The following is an 11,618-nucleotide window of genomic DNA, read 5'->3' as shown; positions in this document are numbered from 1 at the left end:
AATCCCATCTTGCTCGACCATGTCTCGCAGCATGGGTTTGGACAAGCCCGAAACCTACCTTTGTAACTATCCAATCACGGAGTAGCGTTTGGTCGGCCCAAAACAGGTCTGTCACCACCCCGAGTACATGTGCCAGCTCAGGTCTTAGGACATAGAACGTATGTTGTACTAGAGACTCACAGATGACATATCGCTGCGTCTCATAGTTGGGTCTGTCCGACTCAGACCTTATCTCGACTCGGATCCGACTACGTCGAATCCGACCAGATCCTTCCAAGTCCATATTATCCGGTTAGTATCCAATGCTCCATGGCTAGTGATACCAAGCCATCGACCATGTCACATGCTAGTCTAGTCGGCTGCGCGTCCACACAGCCCTTTCGACTAAGGACCTTTTAGGACAGTCATCATACATCCATAGTCCCACAAATAAGTCACGTACTTGCTGATACACATCATTGATAATGTCCAAGGACTATCTTTATTCATAAACACATAGGAAATATCATCATACATGATTGCCTCTAGGGCATATCTCCAACAGTCACCCTTTCACCCGCGCGAACATTACCAATAATGGTTTTTGAAAGCGCTTTGAGTCGCCCATCCAAAAAGATGGGAAGTCTTGATCGGCGAACGTACTTGGGCCGGGGATGATCCCCTAGAAGTGCAGGCTGTCGAATCACTATATATTCACCATGGCGTCGATGCAAGATTTCACCCCCACAAAAGAATCAAACCAACAAAAAAAGCTTCACACGGCAACATAAGCTCATCAGATCCGAATAATCGGATCAGCGAGGACAAAAAACTCTCAAACCTCATGACACCGCCAAAAGAACGAGAGGAAATTTCTTCTCGCAAAACTATGATGGTCACTAGACGTTGACGAAGAACATAAAGATCTTGAAGATCCGAGGTCCCCTCACCTCTCATAACCAAGATGGCAGCCGGAGGCGAGGAGACCTAAATTTCTTAGATGGTGATGACGACAGCGGCAAGGGTACACCTTAACTAGTGATTTCGGCAGTTCTCGGAAAAAGAAAGAAACGCCGGCCGGTCTATAATTGGGCCAGCTAGGCCGCTTCCTTGGGCCGGCCAGCTCCGTCAAAAAGAAAAACAGCAAGCAGGCCAGGGCGACGAGGGCATCCTGCGGGCCTGACCGGGCTGGAGCGCAGGAGCCGATCCAGTTGCTCGCGAAATGCCTGTTCGTCTGGTCGAGACCGCGAGACGGCGACTCCGTGCCCTAGGTCGCCTTTGACAGATTGCTTAGCTCCGCCACTGCTGCCAGCCGCCTCCCCCCGGACCGGCCGCACTGCCGCCGCGCCTCCCCCTTCCCGGCTCCTCCATCTCCCTCGCCGGGCGCCACTCTCTCCCCCGCGAGCCGCGCCGCCCGGAGCCACGGTTGATGCGGTAGCAAGCCGTGGGTGCTGGAGAGGGTTCGCGGATGGAGGCGCTCCCTTCGTCGCCGAGGCACCCTCCCAAGTACGGCAGCGCCGCCGTCCAGGTCCGTGCTTCTGTAGCAACGCCCCCTCGCTAGTGGAATTTGGTTACCTACAGCTTCGAGCCAGCCGTTAGCACCCGTATCTGAATCCCGCCCCATGGTAGAATAGCTACCGTCTGCAGATGTCGGTTTCGGTTCGACTCACCTGCCAGGGCGCTGGGTTGGTCAAGAGTAAAAGGTTGTGGTCACCACTCTTGCATGTTGTCATCGTCCTTAGTTGGTAAATGTAGTTACCAGTTAGTAGTACAAGAGGGTAACACTTGAAATGGGCCGATTCGGTACGGAGTCAGCTGTAAACACATGAATATATTGCTAGCATTGCAGAGCACATCCCTTGTAGCAATCACATGGTGGTTATGCAACGCAGTAGCTACACCACCTGCTAAGCTCAGTTTCTTCGCGACTAGTTGTTACAAAGGAATTGGCTTGTCTGAGTCGCTGTGAGTATCTTTCAGTTGTAGGGATAGTTTTTGATTTGTTCTGAATAAACTATTGCACATGATCCATTCGCATGTCAAGCTGCTTAACTGTTTGGCTGCACATGTGACTTCAACATTTTTTTGTTTCTTATATTTCTCATAATGCTCATTTAGTAAATCTGTATGGTGTAAATTAATTAAGTGAATACAAATACCAAGTTCTACTGATTTATATGTTTGTCTTTTGAACGAGCACGGTATATAGGGTTTAGGAAATAAAAGCATATTTCTATGTGGTAAAGTGTTGTGGCTAGTTACTGAAAAATGAAGTTTATGTTGGCAGAATGCTTTGGAGCAGTTGGCGTCCATTGATCTCATTGAGCTGAGCAAGGAGGCTAGAATTGAGCACTGCCGTGCAACTAGGGACTTGAGTAGCTGCGGCCGCTATGTGCAGCATGTGCTTAACTCATGTGGGCATGCATCGTTATGTGCCGAGTGTAGCCAGAGATGTGATGTCTGCCCAATTTGCAGAAGTCCAATACCTGATAATGGAAAAAGAGTGCGGCTCCGCCTTTACCACAAGTGCTTGGAGGTCGGCCTTATCTCTAAGCAGCATGATGAAAGGTTTCAGGAAAAGGAAGGCCATGGTGATCCTGTTAACATGGACGTCCAGCGGCTGCATTCCTTGTTTGATGTTGCGCTTCAGAATAATCTAGTTTCCCTGATTTGCCACTGTATCCTCTTTAGAAGGCTACTTTCGCTTTAGGCTGATAGACACAGTTTCATCTTAATTGTTTACATAGTGTCTTCTCTTTTCCTTCTGTTACCTTGACATTTAGACCAGATATAACAGATGTTTGTTTGGATGAGAATGCTGTGTCAAGTGATCCACTTCTGGCTTTTCTTTTGGACGAGGTGGTCATCAAGGACTGGTGCAAGAGGGCTGTTAAGGCACTCATATCAGAGATATGCACGATTTGTATCCACCAATGTTTAACCAGTTCCAGTCACAGAATTTATATATTTTTGACTAGCCTTTCATCTCTTCGTGCAAGCACAGCCATGCATGTTGAGGGAGAGGCAAGATTATATTGTTAAATAACACCTTAACCACATCTTAGATAGATCTGGATTAGAGACGATGAAGTCTAAGTTATCCCAGATGCAAAAGTTTGCAGTGCAGCTGTCAGGGATATCCACTGTTGTTGAAGCTATGATCGCATCTTTCAGAGAGGCAGCTCATGTAAATGACCTGCATCATCTCATCGAGAACACAATGAAGGCAAAGCAGGTCTTATTTCTTAAATCCATGGCTATTAGGGCTTTTATGTCACTGTCAACAATCTAAATATTAAGTTCTGCTATGCATGGTAGTTGGGTTTTGCTATGAGTTGATTATGCTGGGAGGTGTAGATTCATTCAACAGCTTACTTTCTATTCATGGGTTGCGTGAATCGATTTGGATACATAGCTCAAGTAAGACTGGAATATGGACAACTACAACTACATTTATCCATCTTTATCTTCTCTTTCCCTTTTTGTTTCTCTTATCTTTTTCATGTATGTTGATCATCAATTGTTCTTCACTGAAATGCTTTAGAAGAAAAGTAATCAGATGTTTCTTACACCATCATTATTTCTTCCTGAAGTGTTAATTTTGGAGTTTTTCCTACAGCATTTGGAAGCCATGATATGGTGCACCAGGCATGAATTTCTTGAGAAAATTTGCTCACGCCATGCTAGTTTTGCTACTTGGAGTGCTGATGTGATTGAAAGGAAAAAGTCTGCAGAGGAACGACAATGGCCTGAATTCTCTGGTAAATCATCAGGTCACAACGAAGTCAACCAGGGTATACTTTTCATCGAGCAGGCACTACAAAACCTTGGGGGTCAACAAAGTTATAGGGATAATGAGGAAGAAGCAGAAATCACATGTCTGCAGAATGAACAATCAGCATTTGAGTTCTCTTATACAATTGATCAGTTTAGTGTCAATAGTTACCCATTTAAAAACTTGCGTGAGGCAGTTGATGTACTGTTTCTTCACGGAGGATCTGACATGGTGATTGCAAAGCAAGCAATTGTATCCTTTTTTGTTATCTGATAGTGAATTCAACATTTACAATGCTACTCACAAACATTGAAACATGCTACTTTTTTGGTTTCCTTGACATTCTTTAGTTCTTATACTACATATTTGATCGGCATTGGACCAGACCAGATTCAGAATGGAGGTATCTGGTGGATGATTTTGCTGCTACATTTGGGATCTCCTGTAGAACGTTGCTCGAATGCCTAGTATTCTATCTTCTGGACGACCACTCTTCACAGGCTCTGGAGGTAACTGATTAACACCTGTCTTCTGTCGACATGATGTTCTCAGCTATGGTGCATGGGTTGTGCATATATCTGATTCCTTAAATGTTTTCTTTGTCCAAGTCAAATAGTTAATTATATTTTCCTATTTTGCCTGTGAAGTTGAGTTTGACATTTATTTGAGTGATCTGCACCGCTTTTTGAATTACCTGTCTTTCATATTTGATCAAAGCTATTCACATTATATGGTGACAATTGCTTCAAACTTACTTATTGTAGAAGACCCTTTTGGGGTGATTGGGCTGCCTAGTCTTTGGGTGCTGAAGTAAAGTAGAGCTATTTCTCATCATATCTTTATTTTATTGTTCTGTTCAGTTGCTTTGGAGGACAATATTTTGAAAAGGAGAGGGAGAGTGCTTTCAGTAGTTCAGCTGTTAGGGTGCCATTTTAGCATTTATCTAGGGAGTCTGTTAGTCTATTGGGTTTGTTTTCTGCAAGTCCTGTACAGTTTTGCACTCACTTTTGGACTGTAATCCCATGAAACAAAACTTGCTTATTTGTACAAAATACATTTGAACTTCAAGCTATGTGGGGTCTAATCCCTTGGAACCAGTTTTGCACCCCCTATTAATTTAGCTACTCATACAGAATTTATATTGTTACCGTACTGAATAAGCATGTAAATGGAGATGTGTATTGTGTTGAAACTGTCCCTTTAGTTTCTGCCTTTTACTTGCCCTCCACTGAATTGTTATTTCCAATATATGCTGCTTAAGGGTTAAAACTATCATTTATTTTATGAATTCCAGTGAAGTGTCCCTTTCCCCTTTTATGGTGTGAGTGACATCAGAGCTTGAGTTCTACTTGTATATACTAAACCTGCTTATTCACTAGCAATTTGCTTAAAACAATCATTTGTTCTATGAATTCTAGTGAAGTCCCCCTTTCCCCATTTATGGTGCAAGTGACATCGGAGCTTGAGTTCTACTTGTATATAGTGAACATGCTTATTCAGTAAATACTCTTCTTTTAGTCAATTAACTTTCATTGTGATGCACATCTACTCTTTGTGCAGGAGGCATGCTCTCTTCTTCCTAAGATTTCTAGCAAGGAAACACATCCAAAGATAGCACAAGTTCTTCTGGAACGTCAGAAACCTGACGTGGCACTGGTCGTGTTGAAGTGCACAGGGTGTGATAGCTTCTCCGCTACTGCAAACATTGAGAAAGATGGACTGTTATGTCTTAGTGAGGCAGTGACTGCAATCCGTGTAAGAATTGAATATGGCCAAGTAACAGAAGCATTTATGTTCCATAGGAGCTACTGCTCTAGGATAAAAGAGCAAAGACCAGCAGATATGATGCATCATGTGGAGGTGATGATGGTTGAGTTTTGTGAGATCTGCATTGAACGAAATATTGTTGATAGAATAATTGATCTGCCTTGGGATTCTGAGGAAGAGAAATATCTTCATAAGTCCCTCTTTGATTCTGCTCGTGAGGCGCCCACAGGGCCATGTGGTAGTCTGCTTGTTGTTTTCTACCTCCAGGTAAATTTTCTGTATGCTTGCATATTCTTTTTATCATTTCAGTGTACTAAGGTCATCAGGGATTCAGGGTCACGAGGAAATGATACTGTAGGTTTATGAAATCTAGTGTAATGAAATTTCATTAAATCTCTTCTGTTTACTCACATGCTACTTCATATATTAATAGCCATGCACATCTTTCAGACATGGAACAGATACATATAACAGTTAGAATCCAAAGCGGTTAAGCCTAGCTAGTGCAGCATTTTTTCATGAACACAGAAGTTCATGTATACTACTATTAGAGATTGGATATTGTACATGCAAGGGTGGGTGCTACTTTATGTTTTAGTTACTTGTGCCTATCGAAAATTTCTCAAAATATGAAAATGTTCATATTAGAATAGTGCACCTGCATTAAATCATGCGGAAGTGTGATCAATGTGCCCTGAAAAAGCACACAAAAGATTCTAGTTATTTTTTAGAACATCGCTGGTAGAACCACCTGTCTTTCTTGAACAGTGCACAATGCATTGTATTTTTGCTGAATTTTTGGCTGGTGCACTTGTTCCAACATAGTGAATCAATGAATTTTGTAAGAATGTTCCGAGATGCGGAAGTACCTAAACCGTAAATTCAAGCATCCATCCTTGCATGTAGGTTTTCATTTTCCTATTATTAATGTACATAAATCATGGTAGCAAAGAGATAATATGTATATTTATAAAAAATATAATGAGAAGAGATTAATCAGTGGTGTTTGATGTTACTGTTAGAAGAAATGATAAATGGGAAGTTCGTCCCCACGTTGTCTCTTGTCTGTAGGATACTTTTCTTGCTTCATACATGTGTTGTTATAATGCTTCATGGATATTTTCACTTTTGGTGCCTAAAAGCAACTTTTACTTTGTTAAACTCATATATGATTTTGATGTTATGGTCTCTGTAGATGGCACTACCCTTGAGATTTTTGTATGTTGCATTTGACTGGACTGTTATTTACCAAATTTACCCTACACTTCTAATTATTGTAGTCTAGTTGAATTTGGACTAATGGAGAATTAAATAGTGCTATTGTCAGTTCAGTTTGAAATACTACCATGGGCTACTGACATATGCATATATTTCCAACTTTTCATCATAAGGAAACATATCAGTAGCTAATTTGCAGAGGACTTTCTGTATTTTTTTCTGGTTGCTCTTTTAGCGTTATCGGTACTTGGAAGCATATGATGTCCATCGTAGTCTTCAGAACTTTGAGCAAAACACACTGGAAACTGCCAGTGAAGAGATTGCATCCAAAATCAGTACAATTGCTCGGTGGAGAGAAGGTTTGGTGGTAAGTACTTCCATACTTTGGTTTTGTCTCGGCATGCATGTCTTGTTTTTATTTTATTTTATCAGGAAAGTGTTTTTTGATTTATTCTCTTCGTAATAATATGCATCGCAGTTGCTGAACTTGATTTAATGACTACTCCCATATTCTTTTCAGATGTCGTTTTAGAATGTGTGTCCTATTAAAAGCTTGATAGCCAATGTACTGGAAACTATATTTGGAATTGGCATGTGCACATGTTACTAGATTGGTCATAAAAATATTCTTATTAAACATAATTAGGAACTGCTGGAGCTCTTTATGACTCTGCCGGACCACTCTGAACCTCCAAACATGATATAGTGCTACTAACACGCTACCGCCTACATCTGTAAATACAAAGCATTTTAAAAGGTGTACTATCAAACATCCCTGACCTAGATTGATTATGTCAAAATAGTATCAACATATTTGTTATGAAAAGTATTTTATGATATAGCTATTTCATGCCAACATATTTATTACAAAAAGTTCTGAAGACCGTGCCAGTCACAAGCGTTATGTATTGTTGAGTAGAGCAAGTATAATTTCATTTTGGATGGATGAAAGACGCCTATTTTCTTCAAGACATAATCTGCTGCACAATATGAATTCTTTAGATGTATACACAACACTCAGTATGTTGTACGTGTCTTTACAGGCTAAATGCCTTGAAATGCTTCCTGAGGTCCAGAGGGAGGATGTGAGGTCCATCAGCAGCGGGGACCAAAGTCAGTTTGCCATCCGAACCATGCAAATGTCTTCTCCAGTTAATCCTGTTGTCAAATCAGCCAGTCCTACCATTGGATTGAGCTCGTCCTTCACCCCTGCTCTTCAGAATAAATCAAACCCTCTCCACTCCAGGAATATCCATGGGCTGACTGATTCTGGTGCTCTTATCGGTAGTGTCTGTTCAGAGTTTGGCAGAAAGGTTCCATCTATCCTCCAATGTAGGCCAGTTCCCCCAGCGACACCTGCATCCAATATGAGATCCACTGCAGGGAGTATATTCCCCTCTCTGGGTCAAAATGGTGAGAATCCATATTTAAAGGGGACAAGAGAACTCGGCTTTATGAAAGGAGAGCCAGGTTTTAAAGAAGGAACCAAACCTGCTGGTCATGATTCAATTCCTATGTATTTCAACTTGGGTGCTGGCGATACACCTAAGAAAACCCACGGAACAAGTTTGGTGAGGACTGAGCGCAACAAAAACACTTTCTTTCAAGGAAAAGATTCTGTCAGAAAGGGAGAGTTTGACTTTGGTGTACGTGCTGAGAAGCCTTTCATCTTAAGTGGGACTGGGGCTGGTCAAAATGGCCAAACAAAGGTATCTGATAGTGCTGGATTTCGTCGTGAGAATCATATGGAGAAGACAAAAGTTCTAATGACACCGAATATTTTGAGGTAATCTTTGTTGTGTACAGTTGCAATATGTTTATTGTTTTACTTGATGTTGCTTATTTAGTTACTACCTTTTGACAATTTGCACAGTAATTTCTGAGGGTTGATACGATTTAAAAGCATAGTCCCATAGGGCAAGGGTTTAGAGTAACTGGTACTTTATTTGGTAACCCTGGTTGGTCAATTGAGAAGTTCTGTATGAAATTTTAAGCTCATAACATTATGTGTTGGGTAGTGCCAGTTTTACTGTTTGTCCATTTGATTTTAAAATTTAAAATATGTGTACAGTTTTACTTTTAACTATCCTGGAGCTGACTGCTGTTTCCTGGTGTGGTGTTGATCTTTGTTGCTGACTGTACTAGGTCTGTCCCTTCTGTCAAGGTGGCCAATTTGGTACTCCTTCCGTTCACAAATATAAGATGTTCTAACCATTTTCTGAATTGAATGTGTGTAGACATGTTTTAGTATGCTTGTTCACTCATTTGAGTCCGTATGTAGTCCATATTGAAAATATCCAAAACATATTTGTGAACGGAGGGAGTACATCATACCTGGTAGATAACGTGGAAATTTTTCAGGCAGACAATGTAGTGCTGGCCTGATTTAAAAGAAATAAGTTTTACATAGGAAGAGTAAGGGCTTGTTTGGTCACTTGTCATACTTTGCCACACTTCTTTGCTGATTTTTGTGGCTGACAGATCAGTGGGCACACTCCTTGCAAAAGTTTGCAGTGAACCAAATAGGCCCTAGCACAGAATCAGATTGCATCATGAAACTTCAAACAGCCTAACATGCTGAGTCAAAGTTTGCAGTGAACCAAATAGGCCCCTAGCACAGAAATTGGGCGGAATCGATGTAAATCACAATGTAGATTCGTAGTTCTAATGATTGCAATGGATTGTAGCCTGGACTGGCACGGCCTATCGTTTGTTGTAAGGTTGCCTTCACCGGTGGTTACTTGAAAGACTTGAACCTTGTGGTGGGCACAGTAATTAACACTGAAGTGTTATTCTTTCTCTGTTGTTTGAAGCTTGGGCAAGAAACCCCCGGTTGGTGAAGGAGCAGCCGGCCAAGGCGGGTCAAGGTGGAGGTCCGACGAGTCGAGTGAAGACGAAGATGAGACAAGAACTGGCGGGTACATGGAGAGCGGCGCTTCCCTTATTACCCGAAGGCGGCCGAGATTTCCCAGAAGATGATGTATCCTCTCAACTGTATTCCGATTTTCCAGTCTCCCTTTGAATGTGGACATTAATTTGTGTTGGCCGTGAGCGAGAATCGGAAATAACCTTGGAAATATTGCACCGCCATGGCCGCAGTGATATGCAAGGGAGCTAGAGAATGAAGAGGTGCGTGCGTGCTTGGAGTATGGCGTAAGGCGCTGCTTTGTGCGCGAATTTTGTGGCACACACTTCGTTTGTACAGTACTATATTCATTTCCAGCGAAGAAAACGCCACTGGTGGTTTCTAGGGGCATCCGGTAGACGATGACGCGTGCCAACTTGGAACCAGACGGAACGGATGTATATTGTATGACGGTTAGTGGCAACATGGAACGCGACAGAAAAACGGGTAATATCTCTCTGGGTGGACCACTCGTTCCAAGATGGACATGGCGGTAACAGACGATGGGATCGAAACGTCGGGCCGGCTCGTGCCCCTGCTGATTGGTACTAACAGACAAGGCGTCGGCGTCCTTTGATGTTGCTCATTAGTTAGCTGCATTTGGTGAAGGTTTATCTGTACTCGTTGTTTGATTTCGGTGTGCTGAGCCGATGGTTTTTCTTCTTCTTTGAGGGCGTGGCAACCTAGTGCCTAATTCTAATAATATAGTGGCTAGTGTCTGGGCCGCTGTACGACAGTTCATCATTTGAAATACTGGCAGTAGACTAGCTAGGACGAATCGTAGTACGAAAAAAGGTAGTAGTTTAGAGCAACTCCAACGGGCCGACCCAAACGGACGGCGCATTTGTCCGCTTTTTGTCCGTTTGGGTCGGCCGCCCGTCCGGTGTCCGTCCAGTTTTGCATTTGGGTTGGCAGCGCGCCCAACGCGCTGACCCATTTCATGTCCGCATTCAACTTCTAAATAAAAAGGCCCGCGGCCGATCATGCCAGCGGCCATATCTCATGCCGGCACCATGCCAGCGCCGGCATACAATGCCGGCTTCAGAAAATACCACAGTTCATGCTGGCGCACTCGCCAGCCGGTCGGCACACATGCCAGCACACAAAAAAGGTGGGACTTGAGTTCGACCACGCCATTGTGGCTCCCGTGGTCATGCCGGCACACCTGCTGGCATACAAAAAAGATGGCCCTCGCCGCCATAGATCACTCGTCGTCGAACTTGAGCATGTCGCCCTGCATCTTCTCGAACCACGGCCTCTTCCTTGGCGACACGGCGTTGAGATCCACCTTCATGATCTCCACCCCGGTCATCATGCTCGCAAGAGCCACTTCTTTCGCCTTTGTCTTGGCGTTGGCGGCCTCGATCTCTAGCATCTTGGCTTGCTTCTCCGCCTCAAGCTCGAGCATCTTGGCTTGCTTCTCGGCGTCAAGATCAAGCCTCCTCCTTTGGATCTCCATGAAAGCATCCATTTGCTCCGCCTTGAAACGGCGGCGCTCCTCCTACCTTGATTCCTTCTTATTCATCATGTCGTCCATGCTTTGCGATCAAGGCGTTGGTGGCCGCATCTCGCTTGTCCTCCTTCTTGGAGTTGGTCTTCCCCCTCGGCCGTGCCGGCTCGCCCTCCCCAACATCCTCCACGGCTTTCTTCCCTCCACGTGCCTTGAGGGCGGCATATTGTGCCTTGAACTTCTCTTCCCCCTCGGCCGTGCCGGCTCGCCCTCTCCCATCTAGCAATGGGAGAGGTTGAAGCACTTACCATTGTGTTGAACCTTGAATGCCCCCAAAGCTTGAAATGCCTACAAAATGTTTCCATGCAACCATATGGGCAAGTGATAGCAAATGAAGACGTAAAAGGATGATCTTGATGACACAAAAGAGGGCGGTTTGCTTGCTATCATACCATGTCTTGCATGCCGATGCCGCTCACGGGGCGGGCCTTGACGCTCTCAAGGGTGGCGCAAAACTTGTTGCA

General features: G+C 43.6%; 1 protein-coding gene across 1 annotated transcript; it reads left to right on the top strand.

Moving 5' to 3' along the window:
- Positions 1 to 1,134: 1,134 nt before the first annotated feature.
- LOC109761566 (E3 ubiquitin-protein ligase HOS1) lies at positions 1,135 to 9,971 on the top strand. The gene is made up of 10 exons (XM_020320382.4): positions 1,135 to 1,507; positions 2,267 to 2,657; positions 2,768 to 2,902; positions 3,045 to 3,214; positions 3,599 to 4,006; positions 4,105 to 4,263; positions 5,315 to 5,788; positions 6,975 to 7,106; positions 7,783 to 8,525; positions 9,553 to 9,971. The coding sequence occupies exons 1-10, from the start codon at positions 1,448 to 1,450 to the stop codon at positions 9,716 to 9,718; spliced, it is 2,838 nt and encodes a 945-aa protein (XP_020175971.1). The 5' UTR covers positions 1,135 to 1,447; the 3' UTR covers positions 9,719 to 9,971.
- Positions 9,972 to 11,618: the final 1,647 nt, after the last annotated feature.

This window comes from Aegilops tauschii, chromosome 4 (assembly GCF_002575655.3).
Source record: "Aegilops tauschii subsp. strangulata cultivar AL8/78 chromosome 4, Aet v6.0, whole genome shotgun sequence".
In the NCBI taxonomy this organism is placed as follows: domain Eukaryota; kingdom Viridiplantae; phylum Streptophyta; class Magnoliopsida; order Poales; family Poaceae; genus Aegilops; species Aegilops tauschii.
Note: the sequence above shows the minus strand (reverse complement) of the source record. Positions and strands in the feature narration are given on the sequence as shown.